The sequence below is a fragment of the Schistocerca piceifrons genome, chromosome 4, assembly GCF_021461385.2.
Source record: "Schistocerca piceifrons isolate TAMUIC-IGC-003096 chromosome 4, iqSchPice1.1, whole genome shotgun sequence".
Classification (NCBI taxonomy): Eukaryota; Metazoa; Arthropoda; class Insecta; order Orthoptera; family Acrididae; genus Schistocerca; species Schistocerca piceifrons.
In genome coordinates, this window is record NC_060141.1 from 486,775,191 (window position 1) to 486,802,314 (window position 27,124).

The 27,124-nt window shown below is 38.7% G+C and overlaps 1 protein-coding gene across 4 annotated transcripts in view; it reads right to left on the reverse strand.

The window, feature by feature from the left end:
* Positions 1-27,124, reverse strand: part of LOC124796427 (PAN2-PAN3 deadenylation complex subunit PAN3) — a 122,382-nt gene that overhangs the window by 82,611 nt on the left and 12,647 nt on the right. For all 4 annotated transcript variants that reach the window (XM_047260616.1, XM_047260613.1, XM_047260615.1 and 1 more), the window contains exon 5: positions 17,041-17,311. In XM_047260616.1, the coding sequence (XP_047116572.1) occupies positions 17,041-17,311 (271 nt within the window). The remainder of the gene's footprint in view (positions 1-17,040; positions 17,312-27,124) is intronic.

The window sequence follows — 27,124 nt, forward strand, 5'->3', positions numbered from 1 at the left end:
CTCCAGCGCATTATTTAATTCATTACAGGATAAACAACACCTACCATTATCGCCAAAATACAGTCGAGATAACAGGAATGAAAAGTAAAATTGTGAAATACGAAATTAAAGTGAACTGTTGTACTAGAAATATATTATTTTGTCACACACTGTTGATAGTAGAGAATATTAACAGAGATGTATTGTTTGGTTTAGATTGGTTATTAGAGTTTGAAGTTATCTTAAACTTTGATGAAAATCTCCTTTGTTTTGGTAAAGGGGATAATAGATGTTGGACACCATTTGTGACATATAGCTGCATTGGAAAACAAACAACGGAATGTCAGTGTCTGCAATTAACAGCTACAGTGCAATCATCACCAAAGATCGATAATGTAGATCCAGGAACACATCGAACGGATATACAAGACAAAGTTAATGAATCCCAAATATTAACCGAACGGCAAAAACGACATTTATATAAAATTTTAATGGAGTATGAAGTAGTATTTTCCGATCATCCATGTAATATCAGCGACTACATCTGTAAGTTCAAAATCAAAGATGACAGTCCATTCTTTTGCAAACCATATCCAACACCAGTAAGTTTGAAAGAAGCAGCTAGGGAAGAAACCAACAAAATGATTGATGACAATATTATGGAACAAAGTTCCAGCATAATGAATAAGCCTCTGGTTGTAGTGAAAAAAGCTACGGGGAGGGGGGTTGATTAGTGTTAGATGCTCATACATTGAATGGACATACAGAGACAGAGAGAGGGAGGCCGATTAATATTGATGAACTGTTATCCAAATTTGAAAAAGCAATGGTTGTTTTAGCACGATGGATTTGACAGAGATATTGGCAAATAAAATTACATCCAGAATTCACAAAGTATATGGCATTTTTGTTTGATGGTAAATCATATCATTTCAGTGTATTACCATTTGGACTGAATATCTCAGTATCTGTATTTATACATGTGCTGGATGAGGCACTAGGAAGACAGTTATTGAAGGATTTGATAATATATGTAAACGCTAATCCTAATAATATCAGCTACTTGGGAAGAACATAGTTTAACTGTTTGTGCAAGACTTTGAAAAGATTTAAAGACAAAGGTATTAGGGTGAAAATATCTAAATCGCACTTTGCGCGTCAAGAAGTTAAGTTCTTAGGTCATATTGTAAGGGTAGAAGGAATTAGACCAGACCTGGAATGCTTAAAAGCTATCAAAGAATGTCCACAACCCAAAAACTTAAGACAATTAAAAGGTTTTATAGGTACGGCCGGATACTATAGATGGTACGAACGAGGGCAAGAACTAAATGACCCAAGAAATTTACGTTTATTAATAAAGGGAGTACCAAGGATTTGCGTTTAAAACGTTAAAAAGAGTGTTGTTGAATCACCCAGACTACATCAGTTCGTTATGGGCGAACCGTTTAAAATTTCGACAGATGCATCTGATTATGGTATTGCTGCCGAACTTTTTCAAGGGGAGTGGGATGCAAATAGTGTAAAACACAGAGCCACAGCTTTTGCAAGCCGTAGCCTAAGTAAGCATGAATTAAATAACACGGCTACCAAAAAGGAATTATTGGCAATTGTATGTAGTATTCAAAAATTTCAAACACTAGTATGGGGACCTGCAATCCATGTTTATACAGATCATCAAGCTTTATTCTTTCTAATGACTAGTCAATTATTACACAGTAGGTTAATGCGATGGATGCTTTTCCTACAGGAATATGATATTAGAATACAATATGTAAAAGGTTCCAAAAATATAGTACCTCATGCTTTGTCTAGGCTACCCATAGGAATGGAAGAATTAAAATGTACAGAAGAATCCGGCATTATTTTTGCGATTAATTTTATGTCAGCAGAATATCCGAACATCAGAGTAAAGGAAATGACTCAAAGAATAACAGAAAATATACAGCACGATTCCTATTTCACAGAAATATTTTCTATGTGTGCCCAAAACTCCTTACATCCTAACCAATTATGAAAATGGAAAATTATAAGTCATAACTTGTTTTGGAGGGACAGCGTAACATCACAGCGTTGGTGCTTATGTATTCCGAAGGTAATGGAAGACGCATTTGTGTGGCTATGTTCATACAGGATATGGACACTTCGGAATCAAAAGTGTATAGCCCATATGCATAAGTTTTATTATTTTAAGAAGCTGTTGTTGTTGTTGTTGTTGTTGTGGTCTTCAGTCCACAGAATGGTTTGATGCAGCTCTCCATGCTACTCTATCCCGCGCAAGCTTCTTCATCTCCCAGTACCTACTGCAGCCTACATCCTTCTGAATCTGCTTAGTGTATTCATCTTTCGGTCTCCCTCTACGATTTTTACCCTCCATGCTGCCCTCCAACACTAAATTTGTGAACCCTTGATGCCTCAGAACATGTCCTACCAACCGGTCCCTTCTTCTTGTCAAGTTGTGCCACAAACTCCTCTTCTCCCCAATTCTATTCAATACATCCTCATTAGTTATGTGATCTAACAATCTAATCTTCAGCATTCTTCTGCAGCACCACATTTCGAAAGCTTCTTGTCCAAACTATTCATCGTCCATGTTTCACTTCCATACATGGCTACATTCCATTCAAATACTTTCAGAAACGACTTCTTGCCACTTAAATCTACGAGGGCAGTTCAATAAGTAATGCAACACATTTTTTTTCTCGGCCAATTTTGGTTGAAAAAACCGGAAATTTCTTGTGGAATATTTTCAAACATTCCCGCTTCGTCTCGAATAGTTTCATTGACTTCCGACAGGTGGCAGCACTGTACGGAGCTGTTAAAATGGTGTCTGTAACGGATGTGCGTTGCAAACAACGGGCATTGATCAAGTTTCTTTTGGCGGAATACCAGGGTATCTCAGATATTCATAGGCGCTTGCAGAATGTCTACGGTCATCTGGCAGTGGACAAAAGCACGGTGAGTCGTTGGGCAAAGCATGTGTCATCATCGCCGCAAAGTCAAGCAAGACTGTCTGATCTCCCGCGTGCGGGCCGGCCGTGCACAGCTGTGACTCCTGCAATGGCGGAGCGTGTGAACACACTCGTTCGAGATGATCGACGGATCACCATCAAACAACTCAGTGCTCAACTTGACATCTCTGTTGGTAGCGCTGTCACCATTGTTCACCAGTTGGGATATTCAAAGGTTTGTTCCCGCTGGGTCCCTCATTGTCTAACCGAACACCATAAAGAGCAAAGGAGAACCATCTGTGCGGAATTGCTTGGTCATCATGTGGCTGAGGGTGACAATTTCTTGTCAAAGATTGTTACAGGTGATGAAACATGGGTTCATCACTTCGAACCTGAAACAAAACGGCAATCAATGGAGTGGCGCCACACCCACTCCCCTACCAAGAAAAAGTTTAAAGCCATACCCTCAGCCGGTAAAGTCATGGTTACAGTCTTCTGGGACGCTGAAGGGGTTATTCTGTTCGATGTCCTTCCCCATGGTCAAACGATCAACTCTGAAGTGTATTGTGCTACTCTTCAGAAATTGAAGAAACGACTTCAGCGTGTTCGTAGGCACAAAAATCTGAATGAACTTCTCCTTCTTCATGACAACGCAAGACCTCACACAGGTCTTCACACCCGAGAGGAGCTCACACAACTTCAGTGGACTGTTCTTCCTCATGCACCCTACAGCCCCGATCTCGCACCGTTGGATTTCCGTATGTTTGGCCCAATGAAGGACGCAATCCGTGGGAGGCACTACGTGGATGATGAAGAAGTTATTGATGCAGTACGACGTTGGCTCTGACATCGACCAGTGGAATGGTACCGTGCAGGCATACAGGCCCTCATTTCAAGGTGGCGTAAGGCCGTAGCATTGAATGGAGATTACGTTGAAAAATAGTGTTGTGTAGCTAAAAGATTGGGGAATAACCTGGTGTATTTCAATGCTGAATAAAACAACCCCTGTTTCAGAAAAAAAGTGTTGCATTACTTATTGAACTGCCCTCGTATACTAGATGTTAACAAATTTCTCATTTTCAGAAATGCTTTCCCTGCCATTGCCAGTCTACATTTTATATCCTCTCTACTTCGACCATCATCAGTTATTTTGCTCCCCAAATAGCAAGACTCCTTTACTACTTTAAGTGTCTCATTTCCTAATCTAATCACCCGATTTAATTCGACTGCATTCCATTATCCTTGTTTTGCTTTTGTTGATGTTCATCTTATATCCTCCTTTCAAGACACTGTCCATTCTGTTCAACTGCTCTTCCTAGTCCTTTGCTGTCTCTGACAGAATTACAATGTCATCGGCGAACCTCAAAGTTTTTATTTCTTCTCCATGGATTTTAATACCTACTCCAAATTTTTCTTTTGTTTCCTTTACTGCTCGCTCAATATACAGATTGAATAACATCGGGGATAGGCTACAACCCTGTCTCACTCCCTTCCCAACCACTGCTTCCCTTTCATGTCCCTCGACTCTTAACTGCCATCTGGTTTCTGTACAAATTGTAAATAGCCTTTCGCTCCCTGTATTTTATCCCTGCCACCTTTAGAATTTGAAAGAGAGTATTCCAGTCAACATTGTCAAAAGCTTTCTCTAAGTCTACAAATGCTAGAAATGTAGGATTGCCTGGCCTTAATCTTTCTTCTAAGATAAGTCGTAAGGTCAGTATTGCCTCACGTGTTGCAATATTTCTATGGAATCCAAACTGATCTTCCCCGAGGTCGGCTTCTACCAGTTTTTCCATTTGTAAAAAATTCGTGTTAGTATTTTGCAGCTGTGACTTATTAAACTGATAGTTCGGTAATTTTCACATCTGTACACATGCTTCTTTGGGATTGGAATTATTATATTCTTCTTGAAGTCTGAGGGTATTTCGCCTGTCTCATACATCTTGCTCACCAGATGGTAGAGTTTTGTCAGGACTGGCTCTCCCAAGGCTGTCAGTAGTTCTAATGGAATGCTGTCTACTCCTGGGGCCTAGTTTCGACTCAGGTCTTTCAGCGCTCTGTCAAATTCTTCACATAGTATCATATCTCCCATTTCGTTTTCATCTACATCCTCTTCCATTTCCATAATATTGTCCTCAAGCACATGGCCCTTGTATACTCCTTCCACCTTTCTGCTTTCCCTTCTTTGCTTAGAACTGGGTTTCCACCTGAGATCTTGATATTCATACAAGTGGTTCTCTTTTCTCCAAAGGTCTCTTTAATTTTCCTGTAGGCACTATCTATCTTACCTTAGTGAGATAAGCCTCTACATCCTAACATTTGCCCTCTAGCCATCCCTGCTTAGCCATTTTGCACTTCCTGTCAATCTCATTTTTGAGACGTTTGTATTCCTTTATGCCTGCTTCATTTACTGCATTTTTATGTTTTCTCCTTTCATCAATTACATTCAATATTTCTTCTGTTACCCAAGGATTTCTACTAGCACTCGTCTTTTTACCTACTTGATCCTCTGCTGCCTTCACTACTTCATCCCTCAGAGCTACCCATTCTTCTCCTACTGTATTTCTTTCCCCCATTCCTGTCAATTGTTCCCTTATGCTCTCCCTGAAACCCTGTGCAACCTCTGGTTTAGTCAGTTTATCCGGGTCCCATCTCCTTAAATTCCCACCTTTTTGCAGTTTCTTCAGTTTTAATCTACAGTTCATAACCAATAGATTGTGGTCAGAGTCCACATCTGCCGCTGGAAATGTCTTACAATTTAAAATCTGGTTCCTAAATCTCTGTCTTACCGTTATATAATCTATCCGATACATTCTAGTATCTCCAGGGTTCTTCCATGTATACAACCTTCTTTTATGAATCTTGAACCAAGTGTTAGCTATGATTAAGTTACGATCTGTGAAAAATTCTACCAGGTGGCTTCCTCTTTCTTTTCTTATCCCCAATCCATATTCACCTACTATGTTTCCTTCTCTCCCTTTTCCTACTCTCGAATTCCAGTCACCCATGACTATTAAATTTTTGTCTCCCTTCACTACCTGAATAATTTCTTTTATCTCATCATACATTTGATCTATCTCTTCATCATTTGTGGAGCTATTCGGCATATAAACTTGTACTACTGTGGTAGGCGTGGGCTTCGTATCTATCTTGGCCACAATAATGCGTTCCCTATGCTGTTTATAGTAGCTTACCCGCATTACTATTTTTTATTCATTATTAAACCTACTCCTGCATTACCCCAATTTTATTTTGTATTTATAACCCTGTATTCACCTGACCAGAAGTCCTGTTCCTCCTGCCACCGAACTTCAATAAGTCACAGTATATCTAACTTTAACCTATCCATTTCCCTTTTTAAATTTTCTAACCTACCTGCCTGATTAAGGGATCTGACATTCCATGCTCCCATCCGTAGAACACCAGTTTTCTTTCTCCTGATAACAACGTCCTCTTGAGTAGTCCCCGCCCGGAGATCCGATTGGTGGACTATTTTACCTCCGGAATATTTTACCCAAGAGGACGCCATCATCATTTAACCATACAGTAAAGCTGCATGCCCTCAGGAAAAATTACCGATGTAGTTTCCCCTTGCTTTCAGCCGTTTGCAGTACCAGCACAGCAAGGCCGTTTTGGTTAGTGTTACAAGGCCAGATCAGTCAATCATCTAGACTGTTGCCTCTGCAACTACTGAAAAGATTGCTGCCCCTCTTCAGGAACCATACATTTGTCTGGCCTCTCAACAGATATCCCTCCGTTGAGGTTGCACCTACAGTACGGTCATCTGTATCGCTGAGGCACGCAAGCCTCCCCACCAACGGCAAGGTCCATGGTTCATGTGGGGTTAAATCAAAACTGTTTCTTACAGATAATGGACCACAGTATGTAAGTAACAACTTTAGGGAATTCCTAGCATGGGAAAGTATTCGTCAGGTGTTAATATCCAATTATAACCCATCATCAAACCTGTGTGAACAAGTAATGAAGGAAATTGGAAAATTATGTCGTACTTACTGTTGTGAGAAACATACTCTGTGGGCAACAAAAATTAAAAGACTTTGAACTCATCCTAAATGAATTACCACCTTTGTCGAGTGGGTTGACACCTTTAGAAGTTGTAGGTAAGCCATTTATAGGAGAACCTCTAATTAAATGTTTTAACTGGCCTGAACAGCCGAGTATTGATTACGAAGTGAATTAGGAAATAGTTTCTAAGAACTTAGTAGTTGAAAAAGCACAACAAAGAGTAAGCAAGCATAATGAAAAGGCTAAGGAACCTCAATACCAAGTCGATGACTTGGTTCTTATAAAACAACATCTTCAAAGCACGACGCTAAAGAACGAGACTCATAAATTTTTCAAAAAATATGAAGGACCATACCTGGTACAAACGGTGATCCATCCTAAGACGTTATCTTTAGTAGATTCTACAGCTGTATCAGAGAAAGGGAAGTACAATGTAAAAGATGTAAAGTTGTATATTCCCCCAGGGATGTTAACATTCTGAGTTAACGGGCAGAGTGATGACCGTCGGATCCCGAGTTGTTTTCGTTGTTTCTTCCAAAATAGTTTTCCTGCGCCGTATTCCTTTAAAATCTTAAACTATTCTGTCATCTATTCCCAACATCTTAAACTATCCTATAATCATAGTGCTTAGAAAACTGGATATGACTATAAGATAAAGAAACCTTAGGAGAATCAAAGAATAAGACAGAAAGAGATATCGACATAAAATAAAATGAATAGAGTATTATATTTATGGATAATATGAGGTGAATAATAAACAATTGTGATACCATAGTGTATAAATTTTCTATTTTGTTTAGAGTATTTTATAACTTTTATGAGATGTGATGTAAATGGGAGGGTTTGTATAGGTTTTGAAAGGGGTGGGTATTGTAAATAAAAGCATGGTTTACACGAGCAAATAAATCATTGCTAACACAAAACACAGATCACACCTTTCAGACAACCCTCACAAACAAGTGTGCCCGATTCTTCACCATTTGCCGTTTCCATAGGGTTTCTAAGGTTTCCTTCGGGAACCTTAAGGGTGAAGGTGGGAATGTTCGTTCTGTAGGAGACGATTCAACACCAAACTTCCTCCAGTGTCTCACTGAAGTACCTGAGGGGTAGAGATCCTGGGGAAAGGGGGTGGAAAGGGTTTCCTGTCTTTGGGGCTATCTTCTTTCTCTTCTTAGATCTTAGAAACTATATCTATTTTTTTCTTTTCTTCCTTCTCATTTGAGGACCTATCCGCTTTTTCCCTCTTTCCATATTCACAAACTGCTATCACTGAAGTCCTTCCCCGTTTCCGTGGTTTCTAATAACCTACATCTTATCTTTAGATAAGAAGGCTGAAGAATCAGACTACATGAACACACATCTGCATACACACAAAAATACATTTAGACACAAACATTGAAAGTACAGACTGAAAAGCCTGTCACCACAATGTGAGAATCACCAGGTATTGTAGGGGAAAGAATATGAGCGCGCGCGCACACACACACACACACACACACACACACACACACACACACACACACACACACACATATGAAGAGGTGTATATAAAGAAGGAATAGTGGCAATGTCCTCATACCCAAAGAGGGAAACAAAAGCATGTGAGTTGTGGAATAACTAAGCAATAATGAGCAGGAGATAGACAAGGAAGAGATGTACGCAAAGAAAGAAACAGAAAGAAAGAAAGCAAGAGTGGCATTAGCCATGCTGATCATTTGAATAGTATATATAGACATAGTATCTACTAAGATTATAGAAGTTGAGAAGTAGAGGACTCTAGGGAGTAAAAAAGTGAATGCAAAGTATATTTTTATTTTTACCAAAGAATACTCAATTAAAGTAGACACCGGACTGCATACTAGGGTAATGAATCATGAGGCCTACTCAGAAAGGATAAGGGGGCCATACCCGGCATTTGCTAAGTATATAGGACAGGCATACCTACATGGAGATATGATGACCTGTGGCCTAAAAAATAGGCATGTTTTATAAAGGGGGGTACCTACCAGAATGGAAAGGAGTAGTGCTCTTATAAGGTCAACCCACAAGCAAGGTATAGGTACCGATCCTAGGAGAAGGGGACAGTATATTGACAAAAGTCACAAATTTTATAGGGATTATTCTGGAAAGCTTGAATTCTATGCACAACTAGCTTTGTTAAGTTTCAGGTAAGTTTACGAGTGTCAAAAAGAACAGCTTCATTTTGCCAGAGTTCCTCCACACTACAAAAAATAGTAAAAATAGTATATACTGAGGAAAAGTAGTACAAAAAATAAGAACTGAAAGTAGTTTACTCAAGTGTCATGAACACCTGAAGTTTACGATTGAAAATAAGGAAATAGTCCTTACAATTCCTGAATACTAGGAAACTGTCTGAACCATGAATAAATGCTCATGTCCGGATCTCAAAGTAAAGTAAGAGCAGAATAAAGAAACACTCAGATTGTTCTAGAGCAGAAAAAGATTGTTGTTCAAGTGAAAGATGTATGCATACACATGTATAAGAAAAATATATTGTTATGATATGAAATGTTGTTATGAGTGACATTATTTACATAATGATTGTGTATAAAAGATTGCGAGTCCGATCTGAGTGGTGAATATGTAGTGTTTTGAGAATTTCTCCATAAATTCTACAACTACTCAGCCTTCTACCATCTCGAACACATGATATATTAGAAGTGAGTGTAGGATGATAGAATCCTACCTACTGTTTGCAACATGTTTGTGTTGCAGGTTTGAAATTCAGTCACGAGAAGAATGTAGACGCGGCAGTCGAGCAACAACGACAAGTAGTTATCAGGCGATCCGTGGACGTTTTAGTGAAGCTGTACGGAAGAACCATGGAGCTTCTATGTTATTCTGTGCTAATTGTGTCAGTGACCAGTGTTATAATAATGAAAACAGTTGAGAAGGTACTCTTGAGAAAAACTCTTGTCTTAGCCTTGTTGAAGGGAAGACGTGCTTCTGATTTACGTTGAGAATGGACATGGTGTTTAAGCCAACTTTCTCGTGTATGTAATTTAGTTTGTTTCTGACATTTGGAGACACGAGAGACTTACTAAACAGTATGTATTTACATGAAGAGTGGGATTTGTAACATGTCTGAAGTTTAAATATACATTGATAACTGAAGCAAATGAAAAATAGTATATCAACTTCTTTTTGTAAGTAGAAAGAGTATTAAGAAATTCCTCTACCTAGCAGCATACTTTGGAGAAGAGGAGAAAGAGAGTTTGCAGCAGCAGGCTAGCCAGCAAAGAAGGCCGGCCGAGCATCTCAAGTAAGTCATCACGTAAAAGAAGTGGAAGTTTGTGATCTACTTCACACTTAAATTGTCATCCAAAGTGTTAGAGTACTAAACATTAGAAGAAATGTTGCCGATTTGTTCAATTTGACTCTCCTCATATAGTTCTGCACTTCTGTGATGCCCATATTTTTTCATTCTTCATGTAAGCCCATGGGGTCCACTTCCATTATATTGGAGCAGGTAACCACATCCCTATTAAAGTTAAGGGTGTTGTGAAACTCAGCCTTGACTGGGTAGTCACCTAAGGCCTAACATCCCAGAAGCTTAAGTACTTGGTTTGAATTAGGAGTTTCAACTGGAAGTGTTCCATTATGAAGTCCTTCGACACTTTTTATGGACCCAGCAATACCTTCCAATGCCTTGTGAATTTAGACAGGGGAGACCTTCTCAAAGGTTCTCCCTGTTTGTTTGGTTACAATGAAAGTGTTATGGCACACTAATGCCCTGTTACTGTGATTCTGAGACTTCTTTCCGTGCGGACCGACCGACCGACCGACCGACCGAGCTCTCTTTGGTGAGTGGGAGTTGGTACTACCTGATGGTACAACCTGGAGGTGGAAAATGTTGGATGGAGGGTGTGGGGACTGTATGTTACCGTAGAGTGAGGTTGGGATAATTGCAAGAGTGGAAAATGTGTTGGAAGGATAACTCCTATCTGAGCAGTTCAGAAAAGCTGGTGGTGGAAGGGAGGATCCAGATGGCTTGGGTAGTGAAGCTTGGGTAGTGAAGCAAGCATGTTATGTTCAGCTATATATTGTGCCACAGGGGGGGGGGGGGGGGGGGCATTCCATCAAGAACAGGCAGACTGTCAAAGTTTGAGTGCAATGAGTACAAAGTGGTGGGAGAGCACCCCTTAACAAATGGCGATGGCTAAAAGACAGTACCCAATACACAACCTAGCTAAAATGATCTCCTAACCACGAGACGGCCGAGAGGAGGTTATCCAAGCCACTGGAAGAGGCTTAATAACCTGGAGCTTGTTCCCATGAAGGGAGGAGCAGTGGTGATGCCGAAGTGAAACCACCTGCTGACAGATGGCAACGCAGAGATCATCAGAGGGAATGTAAAAATTAGCGAGCTGAGGTAAGAGGACTGCAGCCCTGGCAGCTGCGTCGGTGGTCTTATTTCCTGTCAGACCGATGTGACAGGAACCCACATTGCAGCATGTCCACAGGCACCAACAACCATCCAGCAATTGTCAAATGTGCTGGTGGAGCAATGGAATACCCTACCACAAGAACTTCTTACCAATCCTATGGCCAGCATGGGAGCGCAATGCAGAGCATGTATTTCTGTCTGTGGTGATCACACACCCTATGAAGAACCATGTCCCACTTTTTGTATAAGTCCAAAGGAGCATCACAAACTGCTGTAACTTAAGTGTAATTACTGTCTTTGAATAAAAGTGTCATTTCTGCTTGTCTCATTGGTAATTTCTTTCGATTACCTTCTTTATTATACCATAGCAATCCTCTCTACATATCACCCAAGTTTCATCGAGCTATGTTACTTAACAATGACACATTATGCAAAAGTTATTCTTGTCATTAAGTTTTGCACACCAGTATTTACTGGCCGCCAACAGCTGTGATTGTGGACAATACATCAGTGCAATGAGCAATGTTTATGATATAATTGGTAAACAATGTGGCAAATTTCAAAAATAGAAGATCAATCAAACAACAGCAAAAAGAGAAACTGGTTAGTAAAAGAAGTACTAAATGAGAAACTACTACAAAAATTTTTATTTCTGTTAAAAAAAAAGTATTGAGAAAAAAGTATTAAGAAGTAAAAGTAGTATATTCTACTATAAGTTGGAAAACAAAACTAACAATTCAAATGATCTGATAAGCATGGCTTTACTACCTTTGAAATCAAAATCAAATAGACAAAACTTCAAAATTCTGAACAACAGGAAAGGTTTTAATACACTAAAGTTAACTAGAGCCAACAGCCAACATGTGGTACACAACATGCCAAATACATGAGAAATAAGTTTAAAATAAGAGGTATTTGTTTAAACTGATAACAAAGAATGGGATGTCCAAATAATGGAACCACAAAAACACAATTAGTAAAAGTATTTTTCTTAATTACAAAGGACAGGCACGACAGAATCAAGATACAACAAGGAAGCTTCTCTATAATTCTTTGCAGAGAATACTCAGTGCCTTCCAACCTTTTTTAAATGTTAAAGTTGGCAAAGATAGAACAAAGGACAGAAACCTGCCCAAAACACAGTAAGACATTGAATTACATTTAAAATCTTGAAATATGAGATTGCTTGCAAGCAGAATCTTAAGGGCATATAAAAGAAAGAAAATCGCTGAACGAGATGATATATCGCAAAGAAATGGGCTGCATGAGGGGTAAGGGGATAGAAGCAGGAAAAGGCAAGATGTGGTACCAAAAGAATTTAGATAAAAGTGACAGTTGATGGACAAACAAAAAGGTGTGTATGTTCACAAAGAGTGGCTGAATGAATCAGTGGAGCATGATGAGTAAAAGAATGACATGGGAAAATTTACAACTTACAGCTGCCTTGCTATAAAACTCATTTCAAATAGTGCAAAAATACACTATTGCTTAAATACACAGCAATTTTAATAAAAAGCAGTTCAGATCACAATACTTTTTTATTTTTAATTCTGTTAAGCAGGTTTGGTCTATAAAACTATCCTCAGGCCATGTTTCCAGATGACGTGAGGGGCTGATGCATAGGGCTGCTGTGCAGTAGCGACTGGTACATGCCACATACTGTAGACTCATGACAGCACCAGTCGGTACTACAAACCAGATTTGTGCATTGGCTCCTCATGTCATGTTGAACTGTGGTCTGAGGAAGGTCTTATAGACTGAATCCAGTTAACGGAATTAAAAATAAAAAAAATATCTATTAAAACCTGGACTGCTTTTCAATAAAATATTAATTATGTTTGCAGTTGCTCCACAATGAAGTCAAAAATTATTCTACAGCACTTTTTCACTCTCAAATTGGACTTTTTGGTAGTTCCTCAAAATATGTAATCTGTTAACAATGTACCATTCAATATATCATTACAAGTAGATGGCTATGGACACAACAGTGGCCCCACCCTCTCTATCACTCTTCTTAACAATACAGGAAATGTATAAGGAACATTGCAACATTCTTCTTAACAACACAGGTACTGCAAATCATACTCATTAACAACATCCCTTATTTTTACCTTCATTTATGGTAAATGCAAATGGAGATGTGTACAGCATGTGTGAAATGACATGACATTAACAGCATAATGTGCATATTCCACACGTACAATGCAGAACCGGCACATATTGAGACATGTACGACAAGTGCGCCCTTCAAATGGAGTGACAAGCACATTCCGGATACTAATTACACACCTACATCTTGCCAAACTGGGAATGTGCAGTTTATGAATGGATATTTTGCATCACATCTTTCAAAAACACTGCCATAAACACAAGCCCACCTTCATCAGCAATACATTTAAGCAAATTAAATATATCAAATCACCACACTGTTTCAGTTTATTGGTACTTTCAGAATAATAGTGACCACCTTCCTCATTTGTTTAGCCTGTTGCGCAATCAGTTCATTAATGCTGATACTGTGTATGCAACCACTGAAATGAACACTGTCATTCATTGGAGCTTCTTGACTGTTTCTAGCATACAGTGAAAATTTGATGTCCACATGCATGTAGTATGATACCTCTAATTACATCCATACCCAAGTAATCACAGTGAATCTTGCATATTTCTTATCTTGGATCCTTTTATCAGTAGCACAGAGAAAATAAACTTGTGGAAACTCCCACTTCTCAAATGTTTGTAATAGATCATACAGATACAACAGCATATTATGCAGCACACAGGCAACCTTGTTTCACTATATATTTCAAATTTTTTTGCTTCTTGATCAAGTGATTTTATAGTATACCTATTTCACAACTCCAACAATGAATGGGCTATTGATTTTGGGATCTGAAGACATTGTCAAGGCAGAAGATATAATCCCAGTGTCTAATGGCTCATCAGTCATTGAACTGTGAATTGTTCTTGACAAAAGAAGAAAATAACAAAACAAAATAGCAAAACTACACAGATATAAATAACTGAAAAATATAATGTACTAATGAAAAAAGATCAATAGCTTAAATGATGAAAAACAAAACAATACTCAATGACAATGGCCAATAGTACGGTAATATTTTTCACATGGCCAATACTACTACTGTCCATATGGGAAGACTGCTTTCCCACTCCCCATCTCACATCTCTCACATCACTAATGTGGTGTAACAAACTGTGCCACAACCATACCACTTTACCAGGTATACACAAGAGTCATCTAACCATCTTGTCATGACCCAATCTGCATAGCCCACTTGAACCTGTGAAGTTAGAAAAATGTGTGTTGCGCCACTCGTGCTATGGGCATCTCAATTTGTGCCTAGCCTTAGTATGTATATATAACACTTCTACTTATTTACATAACTGCTCCCTAACGTCATAGTTTACAAACAATGTTATGGGAAGACTATAGAAACAATAAGCTTGTGAACTCCTTTTCACATGAAGAAACTAGGTAAATAATTGTAAAACTGAAAAAGAAACATCTCCAGAACCAGATAGGATCCCTGCCGAAGTAATACAAGCTTTAAATGACAATTAGATATCTACTTGTGTGAAATGTAGAAGTGGTTCTTGAAAGGAAGGGCCCTTGCATCATAGAAGAATGCTAAGGTGGTGATTACCAATAAAAGGCAAGACAAGAGGATCCAATTATACCAATACCCTACAGACCAATCTGTCTTCTGAATGTTCTGGTAAGTTATTGGAAAATCAATAACACAAAAGATTGCAAGATCACAGACTGCTACATGGGATGAACTCTCAACAGTACAGGTATAGAAGCAGCAAGTCAACTGAAGACCCAATTAATAAGGCAGTGTCACTAGCAACAGATAATCATTCTATGTACGCTCTAGTAGTGATGACTGATATAACTGGTGCTTTCGATAACCTTTGGTGGCTGTCTTTCTTTGGGAGCTAGAGTGTCCTAATGTGCTGTACAACATCCTTAGAGACTACCACCTCAGGAGATGTGCACCTCTGATATGCCCAGGACAGAAATTGATGAACATAACAAAACGCTTTCCACAGGTATTAGTGTGAAGCCCAGAGTTTTGGGTGCAAAATTGGAGCCCATATAACAGAAGTTTTACATGACAGTGGTAATGTAAGCAGACTGGTAACATTTGCATATGACTTGTTGTTCATCATAAGTGCTGAGTCCAGAAATATTGTAGAAAAAAATGTAATGCAGCACTCCATGACCTTAAAGGATAGTACTTGGAGGATGGTGTTGAAGTGTCAAACCGTCACACACACCTCCCCAAACTTTGTATCTTATGCTGAAAGGGAATCTAGCAAGAAATCCTAAAATAAAATTAACTGATGTAATGATTAGAAAAAGAGTAGTAACAAGATTAATTTTGCACATCATATAGAGAAGGCAGGCAGAAAAAGCACACACCTGATGCACAAAATCATAGCTACTGCACATGGGCTATTTCAGTTTTCCTTGAAAACAATCAGAGTAACCACCAGTATATACTAGCATCAGTTGCAGGATATGTTGCGAGCATTTGAGCTCATCGATTGCACCTTGTGATGCCAGCTGCATCAGTCAGAAGATTTCAACGAGGAATATTACTAAGATTAATGGGTGCCTACTTCATTACCTCAAATGATGCACTGTTAGCAATTCTAGAAATATGCCCACTGGACTTACAAACAAGGAATCCCGCAGACAATGGCTGTTGACCGAGGTAGTATGAGGCAGTGGAAACAAATGTCAACAGTTTGGATGACCCTAATAAATAACATAAACAGAACTGAATCTTTCGCACTAACGGTAGTATTAGTAGCTGGGTAATTGGTTATGGAGTTTCTGTTGTAGCTGTGAAATAGTAGTAACTAGTTGCTGTACTAGTAGTAGCAACGGGAGTGGTAACTTCTTTTTTTTTAAATTAGCATTTCTGGGCCAAAATGTATATAAGTACTAGGAATAAATAATTAATACATACAATTATTAACTTCCACAAAAAATTTGACTCCTTGATAATGGGCTGCAATTGTAAAAAATAAATAAATAAAATAAAATCTGGAAAATTTGTACATATTCATGTACAGTTTCGTGTAATATATTACACAGTGAATGGCATTAGTGACATATTCCACACTGTTTTACGGTGTGAAGCATTTGAGTTTTTTGGAAAAAAAAAATCTTTACAATAAAAGGATTACAGAAGCTGAAACTGCAGCCCATATAAGTCAGCATACCCCTTAACTTTTTTACCTTGCTAATAAATAACCCTACATGTTTATCACACAAAAGGCTTGCTAATCTGTTTCATCCACATACATAGGTCAAAAGCAGTGCCAACCACAAAATATTTCTCATGCAACACAACAGCAAACGAAACAACGCTGACATCATGCAATATGTAATATGTGAATGTAGGCATTTGAAGATGAATACTGGTACTCCAAAAGGCTCAGGGCTTATATACAAATGAAATTTCACAATTGGCACATTTGTCATCATTTGTTATTAATGCAATAAACATAATGAATATGATGTTGATTATTAATAATAATAAATTAATTGGTATACCAAGTAATAACAGTTATATGCAGAGCACTAGAAGCACATAAAGCTATACACGAAATTATAGTACCGCCTACAATTATATGGAATGTTACCTGGATACTGGTCTGGATCAGGCTGAGAAAGTACAAGAGCATTTCTATGCAGGGCTTCTAGACGCAGTTCTTCTGCTATATAAAATCCACTACCAGCCTTGCTTTGTGGAACAGGGTGCAAATGGGTTGGAGTCCCTGGATACATATGAAAACTAGGCAGAACCACTGAAGAAACTGAAGTGTTTGAATTCAAACTCAGACCACTGCTGTTTAAGCTGCTGTTTTCCCCACCCGATGCAGGATAAAAATATGTTGTTCCTCCAACATTTTCCTGTAATGGCAATAGAATGAAATTCCATAAAGCTCTTATTTCAAAACTGTAAATGATCAGTTAAGAATCACACACAAAAAAAACTACTCACTATACAAAACACAAAACAGCACTACACTAAGTGGCAAAGGGAACTTATTATCTTGCACCAAGTGTGTCGACATGACACGGTAGTAAAGGGATTACATTTATTGTGAACAATAACAGTAACAAACAGCTTCCATAAGTACTGTAACATCTCACATCTAAACCATATATTTATTGGACTATAATGACAAGTTATGCCCTGTTCAAAAAATAAGCAACAAGAACTGTCACAGACAAACGTCATCTCACAGCCTGGTACATTGATACACTGCGGAACAGTAACACAATTGATAATTTTCAATGGATTAACATTCTGGTTTGGGCATTTATTCAGTCAGTATAGTAAGTATTGATGCATGCACAGAAGGTATCTGTGTCAAGCCCCTGTAACAATGTAGTGTCAGTGTGCTGGACATTTGTTCAATTGAGACTAAGAGATGCTTCCAAAATATAACAACAATGAACACATGCAGATGATCAGGTGTGGCTTCCTATTAACATCAAGCAACATTATGGCTGCTGAGAGAGGTTAACTCAATTTGAGAATTTTCTCCACAAGTCACCAACAGCATCATTAACTGTCTCTCATCCAGGGGCACTGACTTATAAAAAATATTGGGGGTGGGGGGCATACTGGGGGTCTTGCCCTGGGAAATTTTCTAAATTTTAGATGAAAAATAGTGAGTTCTAAATTTTTTTTAAGCATTTTAGAGTCATATGATCAACATTAGAACCCCGAAAACTGGCTCTCGATAACTCGACACTCCGGGAAACTCGACAAGCCTCACACAAATTTTTTGGCTTTGAAAAAAGAAACAAGACATAAACACACATGGTATTTTCGTAAAAAGCTAATTTAATTTACAGTAATAATCATGCTTATAGACTATTATAGAACAGTGAAATATATAGCTCTGAAAAGACTTAAATTATATTTAAATAAATCCTAAACTATCATTAAAAGAATAAAACATAAAATATTGCTGTCACACAGTAATAGCACTTTCATTAATAAGTGAAATAGCTAATTTAAGCTTACTCTGAATAAGGCTCAGGGTTCATTAAATAAAAACAATATCTCAAAGTTAATGCTTTAATATAGTTAATACAGTATGCCTAATACTTTCAATCAAAAGTATATAAATAGCGGGTTTTAATTGGTTTTTACACCCTAAAAATACTTAAGAATTTGAAAATAACTAATACAGTAAGATAGTAATACCAGTACTAAACTAGTACTAATATTTTGAACCTGAAAATTTAACATTATGTTTGTATTTAATTCTCTATTTTATAAATATTTTTAATATTCTTCTAAATGCCATTATTAGGGCTAGAGTGTCTTTAGAAACATGCAAATGTCGACTGCCCGACTGGATTACTGAATATGAAGTCACTGATGACTGGTCAGATATCCAATTCATCCAAAACATCTTGGTGGGCATGAAGATCAGCCAAGTTATTCTATCACTTCTGTACCATTGTTGATCGGAGATACGAATTCAGACGTCTAAGGGTGCTAAATGACCATTCTGCTGTTGCTGTCGTGATTGGAACTACTTGGAGAAGCTTAATGCACTTGACTACTTCACATAACATTTCCCCAACTGCAGGCTCTTGGGTTATGTACTTGCTTACATCACGCATGTTTTTTAAGATCAGTTGTTTTTTATTAGCGATATCGGCTAACATATTCAAGTGTAAGCGCAGTCTCTCAAAGTCTAGGTCATTTTTGAAAAACTCAGTTGATTTTCCCAAGTTTACTAAAAGCAAGCACTCTTCTTCAACTGTAATGACTTGTGTGAGTCCAGTTGAAGCAAACCTCTCAGTAATGCAAGACTGCACCGTTTTACAAACTTCAATGTAAATAGCTTTGTAGTTTTTAGCTTTGTAGCATCTCTTAGGGGTTTTGTAAGTGTGCAGTGAGCTGTCTTCATTGTTTTCATACTTCTTTGGTATACTTTGATTCCGAGGAAGCGAAGGATCATCAACTTGTAAAGGTTTTTCTTTTAAACACAATTCCCAAAAGTCTTCAAAACTATCATGCCTTCCATTCAATATACAAATCAAGCCCACATATATTTTTTCCAGATCAGCAACACTTAGATGAGGGCATTGAATACTTTCATTGACATCTTCTACTGGGTTCACTGCATGGCAGTAAAGACATAAAAAGAATTGTCTTGAATTGTAATACTGACTCAAGGTAGCCAGCCTGAACATTTGTAACCTGCCTCTGTTTTGTCCTCTGCAGAAAATCACAAGAGCCAAACGGCCTTTCTTCATATTACTAACTTTTCATTCATTTGGGAGGCCACACTTCAGTTAGAGATAGACTTAGTTTCAGAACACCTTTTTTATGGATGAACGTATTTTCATGAGGATGGAATTTTTCCAAAGCCTTTTTCCAGTTAGAAAACCCAATGGAAGTAAACGCATAATCTTTTTTTGAAGCAAATTGTAATAGATTTTTAGCATCTGCCTCTTTGCAGGTTTTGCAAAAAACTTTTTCGGTAGGTGCTTCATATTCTATCCATGTATATTTGATCAACCAAGACTTCTGAAATGATCTTCCCTTACTGGATTGTCCAGGTTTCGGCTGTGAACAGTTCTCACCCGAAGATGACGAAACTGATGACGCAATGATTGTTGGAGATTGACTTGCAGTATCATCAACTTCCAAGCATGCCTTTTTGGTAACCAATTAATCCATTGCAAAGTTAATCACTGAGATACTAAGGTAAATGAATAAAAATATAGTCATATAAAATAGTCCACTTGTCACTAAAGTTGGAAGACTAAAAATGTCTGCAACACGCACTGAACGAAACTATCCACACCGAATGACTGCGACAGCAGGGTAGGCTTTATATAGCTGTGGCGTCGTAATGTCTCAAAGCGTCAAGGCGACGCGAGGCAGAGGGTTCCAAGTGCTTCTGCTCCAATCCTTTTGATGTTGCTGCAGCTGCAGCGCTGGCCTGCTGGCACCAGCCTTTACACGAAGGTTTGCGCACCAGAACACATTCTAAGTGTGCCTGCAGCACCGTAACACTATCACGATTCACACCACTTTTTTCAGTTAACCTGCTTACTATTGTAATAATTATTTGTTTTAACTCATTACTGAATGTATTTTGAAAGATAATTACCGTCAAACAAGGGAAATAAAAAATTCCAACATAATTTTGTGATTTTACAAAGCATATAACTAATAATTTTCTTAAATTTTTGAGGGGGCTCGGGCCCCCTCAGGCCCCATGGAGTCAGTGCCTGTGCTCTCATCCAGTGATCAAAACAAGCAAATCTATGTGGGCACCAGAAATGACAAGACTTGCTTTACCGGTTGAGCCATTTTGGGTAGTGGGGATAATGTGTGTTCCCATACTAATGGTTTCCGATTTTGGCATCACATGCTGTTGCTAATCTTCCATAATAACAAAAGACAGGAACAGCAGCCCCTTACTGAGGCACTGAGTGCACAATACATATATCAACAAACATCATCATGTACAGAATAGGCATGTCAATCACAGTGGCCTCTGCCTCCCTGTAAATTAACTTTGCATAAAACTGTAGTAAGTTAGTGGACACATGATTGTTGGCACTGGGGGACATACTTGGCTGATAAAATCACTGTTCATCACACACATTTGTTTCTCTACAACTGAAGTCCGTGTACACCTGTTTCCATGAGGTATCATTACACTGGACTCAACACATGACCTGGATGGCACTAAGCAAGCAAAATCACTCAGTGCTAGACAATACTCATGATCTCTTAGTACGGCACGTCACTATGGCTGCCAATATCAATAACAGTTCTTTTAAGGACCAAAGGACCTAGATATTTTAGACCCAGCACTAGAATCTTACAGATCAACACGGAGAGCATTAACAGATCTAAATGCCAATATTCACACAGAAACACAAGTGTTTGAGTTCCTCTACGCAAGTTACCATCCAGCCTACAGGATATGTATGCAATACAATAGTGCGTGCCTTCTTAACCTGTAACGAAATGCAAGAAGTTGTTATAAAAAACCTGGATAGTTACTTACTGTAAACATCGACAATCCTCCAGCAGTTCAATGGCCATCTCAAGTCCTCACACACATATCCACCCAGCTATTTACATGGGAGTTCAACAGCCAGAATGACCAATGGAAGTAAAGCTCTAATGACTCCAACGGAAAAGCTTTAATTTCATAGGCAGAAGAACACAGTCTCAGCCTAATTTTTGAGGCCAAGGATTAGTTCACATTTAGATAAGCAGCATGGAGGCAAGAGTACAATCCTGAATTACGTTTTGTATCTTCAAATGATAACCTCGAGCCATTAGCAATCACACAGAGAATTCTGTATGACTTCCCACTACCCAGTAATACCGGCAGAAAACTTACAAATTTCGCTGGTAAAATCCATTCCTCACCCATGCTGAAATTTTCAGAAAGCAAATGGTCTGACTTCTCTAAAACCTTGATAAGACTGTGGGATAGATCCCTGTCCTGAACAATAACTATGGAAGTACTGAACAGAACAAGAAAGTTTATTCCCAAAGGTTACGTGGGACACTGAGAGCAAGAAGTGGCAAATTAACTGCTGCATAGTCTTGAGGACAAGCACCACCAGCAATGGCTGGACATCGTTGAAAAACCTGACTTCGAACAATCTAGCACAAGAGTAGAGTCACTCTTAAACAATGTGGGAGGTGCTAATCGAATAACAAGCAACAACAACCTCATAAAACTGAATAAAGTTGCTGCACACATCATCAGGTAAAGCTCCAGGTTTCAATAGATCCTCTTGCACTGTGGTATATATGCTAAAATATGGCTAGCCCAACTCTTCTCCAAGATTCTGCAAACAGGATCCATTCCCCAACTTAGAAAACGGACAAAGGTCAGTGGTATCTTAAAACCAGGTAAACCCAACCACAAATATCCAAGTTCTTGTCCTATTGCCCTTCTGAGTACAACGTGTAGCAAAACACATACTGAGATACTTGGAGAGATTCCTGTTCAACAGACTGGATTTCGACCGAACTGAAGCTGTGTGGTTCAAGTACGAGGGTAATCCCAAAAGTAAGATCTCCCATTTCTTTATAAGTACATAGACCTGTTTATTTCTGCAATAGTTTACGTCAGTTTACAGCTTGAACATTTAGCTATTTTTCGACTTAATCACCATTTCTGTCTATTCATTTTTGTAGACGCTGTGGCAGTTTTTGTATGCCCATGTCATACCAGCTCGCCGCCATGCTGTTCAGAAAATTATGAACGTCTTCTTTCACCTCGTCGTCGGAGCTGAATCGCTTTCTGGCCAAATGTTCTTTTAATCTAGGGAACAGGTGATAGTCACTGGGCACCAAGTCAGGACTATAGGGTGGGTAGGTGATTATGTTCCACTGAAACTGTTGTAGGGGAGCAACGGTTTGCTGAGCGATGTGTGGGCGAGAATTTTGTCATGGAGAATGTGTATGCCCTTGCTCAACATTCCTCTTCTCCGGTTCTGAATTGTCCATTTGTGTTTATTCAGAGTCTCACAGTACCTGTCAGTGTTAATTGTGGTCCCGGCGATTCATCTCCGACAACGAGGTGAAAGAAGAGCTTCATAACTTTCTGAACAGCATGCCGGCGAGCTGGTATGACATGGGCATACAAAAACTGCCACAGCATCTACAAAAATGCATCGACAGAAATGGTGAATATGTTGAAAAATAGCTAAATGTTCAAGCTGTAAACTGATGTAAACCATTGTAGAAATAAACAGGTCTATGTACTTATATAAAGATAGGAGACCTTACTGTTGGGATTACCCTCGTATTTTCATTAACAACTTACACAGAAGCTGGCCTCCAGAAAAAAACAAAAGACTTCTACTGTACTTATTGACCTGTCCGCAGCTTACGATACTGACGGAGGCAGGATGTTGTGTATCAGCTGCTCTGTGTAATATACTGCAGAAGAATAGCCCAACTTCTCAACAATACGCTGGCTGACAGACCACTGCAGGTAATTTGTAGGCAACACCGTTAGTGATCAGAAGATCCTCAACCATACACCTACCTCAAAACTCAGTACTGGCTCTGCTAGTATTTAACTTTTACATTGCAGATATGCAAGCCACTCAACCCATGCAGGTTAGTTATGCAGAAGACTGGGTGACAGTAACTCAGGACAAACCAATTGTCACCAATGACTTATTAATAAAAGACCTAAGTAAAGTACAACAATACTTTCCTAAATGACGACTTCAATCAGACCCTAACAAAACTGAATCCACTTGCTTTCGCCAGAGTAATATTCTTGCCAACCGAGAAAGGATGTATTTTTAAAGAGCAACAGCCTGGCCTGTAGCAAATATCCACACGAGCTTGGAGTTATAAACTATCTAACAAACCCTGCAGCTAAACTGACATCAAGAATTAATATTCTGCAAAAATTATGTGGTTCGCCGTTAGGGTTCAGCAGCTTCGACCTTACGATCACTCACCCTCGGCCTTGCCTACTCTGCGGCAGATTACTGCAGCTCTGTATGAATAAACACAAGCCACGTGACACTAATAGATACACATCTAAATCAAATAATGCAGATTGTTACTGGTACAATCAAGTCCATTCCAGAGTTCTGGCTGTCTGCCCTGAGCCGCATTCCACCAACTAACCTGAGAAGAAATAATAATCCTCTCAGGGAATATAAGAAAATCTGCAACAACCAGGTGCTGTCAGTTCATGGGGACATACCTGCTGTCCAAATCAACAGGCTCTGCTCCAGACATCCGCCACTTAAAACAGCTAGCAACCTTGCGGACTGTAACTTCAACCTCCCTGAAGCTTGGATGGAAGAGTAGTAACAACATTCTACCACAGCTTTCTCCATGCTAACAACAAAACATGGGAACTTTGTCTGCTCTGGAGGATGTGAAGTACACAGGATTTGAACCAACCACAGGAGATGCAGTGACTTACTTTACAGATTTGGAAAGAATACCACTGCAGAGTCCATCTGTGGCTTTCCAAAACAGACTGTCAGACACATTATGGAAGAGTGCCTTCAAAATTCGCACCCTGGAAACCTCTCGGACTTCTTGGACACTACACCAGATGTGATAAATTATATAAATAATATGTCTGTAAATTGTAACTTATGTGCATTTTGTGTTGTATTGTAATTGTATTCCAAAAGTGATGTGTAATTGCCATACAATTATTATTATTATTATTATTATTATTATTATCATTATTATTATTGTTGTTGTTGTTGTTGTTAATAATGTGTGTGTATATGAATTTCACATGGATATATGCCCTTCTGAAACCAAATGATGAGCATGCAGTACATTTTTATAACTGGCAAATAGTTCTGGTTGGTTGACTTAGCAGAGGCGGGCCAAACAGTGCAGTCATCAGTCCCATCGGCTTAGGGAAGTATGGGAAAAGGAGTCAGCCATGCCCTTTTCAATGGAACCATCCCAGCATTTGTCTGGGGTGATTTACGGAAATCACAGAAAAGCTGAATCAGGATGGCCAGATATTTGTTTGGACCATCATCCTCCCGAATGAGATTTCAGGGTGCTAACCAATGCGCCACTTCACTTGGTCAAATAGCTCTGCAAGTGCAGTTATTTTGCAGGGAATGGGAACAGTATGCTAATGCTGTCACGATTTTCTAAATATGAGCGGAAAATCTAAACAAATTAAGGAATCTTGTAGTCATGAAATTTTCTGAGTCCACAATTTTTGAATTACTAATGCTCAAACAACTGACTGATTTCAGACCATCAACAGCTTATTAAATCTATTAAACTGACATTTGGTAATTGTTATAGAGGCTGAATCACTTAACCTGTGAAATGGAGAATGGACTCTCAGTACAAGTGTACTTGAACAATATGACCTGTGTAAATGGAAAACTGTTTACCATATGGATATCCAACTGTATAGGAATAATGATCAGACTGTGCGCTGAGATGTGTGTTGTTAGTAGTGCTAGGTGCTGGTACTGGTACTGGTACGGTGACACAGGGTGCATTACAGTTGTAGCCAGTCAACATGAGGGTGGGCAAGGTGAGCAGGGCTTTACTCAAAAGTTGTTTTACCCAAACAACAGCAATAGTGCTGCTGCTCTTCGTGAGTACCAATGCATTAAAGTAATATGGAGTGGTCTTCTTTCCACACTGGGGTTGAGGAAAATGATTCAGAGGTTTGAATTAACTGGCTATTTGAGAATTGCTCCTAGTAATGGCTAGCAGCCAATTGCACCACAGAGTCTTAAAAAAGTTACTGTTGCCATGACCGAGAATGCTGGATGCTATGTGCAACCTTCAAGCAATGCACGAGTTGTGCCATGACATCTGAACATTGCATGGTCCGCTGTTGTTTCTGGGAGCAGTAAAGCAATTTCTAGTGCAGTTCCAGCTGTTGTGGATCCAGATGGTCATTACAGTGAGCAATGTTTGTAAGCTGGAATGTAAACAGTGTACACAATTAACAAATGTTTCCCTCTCATGTGGAAATTAAAACGTGTATTTTTTTCAGTGCCTTATTCATTATTTCTCTTTCAGCTGTCCTTACAAAATTTTTCAACAAAGTTTCGCTGTCTTATGCTCATTTGTTTTTCATGGGGACCACATCAAGAAGGAGAAGTTTAATTATAACCAAACTGTATGTCTACCTTGACTCCGTAAAGTAGCATTAGTTCATTCTAATTACTGTTCTAAAGTGATTCTTTGTGGCTGTGCTGTTATCTATTATATTCTGCCTTTGACTGCATAGTGGATGGTGGACACACTGGAGATTGCAGATAGTGCTGTGAAAAAGAAAGTTAAGAACATGGCTTTCTGTGATAATGAATGCAAGCTTTAGATTGTGTTTACATTGGTGCGTTTAAAAATAAGACTGACTTTCAAAACAGAACATCATGTATCGGTAGTCAAAATTACAGAGAGATGAGGATGTCATAGATCAGACGTAGCTGTATCTGAATCCTGAAGCAGAGATGTTTCCATAATGCAAGAGTATAACTCTTCTTTAATCAAAATTAGACTGTTTCACTGAATTATCGTCTTTTCACGACAAGAAATTTCATATGATTCCATAACTTCAAATAAATTTCCTATTCAAATTTCTCTTAGTTTTCCAATTTCCATTCAAAGTAGACTGAACATCATGATGTTAACTTACCACAAAATATTTTCCATACCTCTGCTTTAATGTGAATTGCCACTTACATTATCCTTCATCCTAAAAGCCCAAATCCTGACCATTACTTACCTTCTCCTCATTACACATAACTGCAAAAATGGAGAAAGCCAAAAGTCAGTCTTAGCAATGTTCTCAAATCTCGCTGTTTGTGGGAGAAGACTGAGAGGAAGAAGGAGATATAAGATGATACACAACATAAAAGGAAGAGGAAATTATGCAGACCTGAAGACGATGGCAGAAGATCGGACAGCCTGGAGAATACCATGTAAAAACCTGCCTTTTGGCAGAACACTAACGATGATGATGACTAGCCCTCAAAGATCACCAGCACTGGAGTCAATTCTGTCTTCATCGGAGTTTCACATTTTGAATATAAACAAAAGTAAATGAAAACTACATTTTGTTGCAATCTCTACTGCAGTATAGAATATGGCAAAACAACTTTCATCTTTTACCTTTGATTCTACCATATATTATAAATTAACCATATCTGTTTACAAATCGTATAATGTAAAAGAGATGT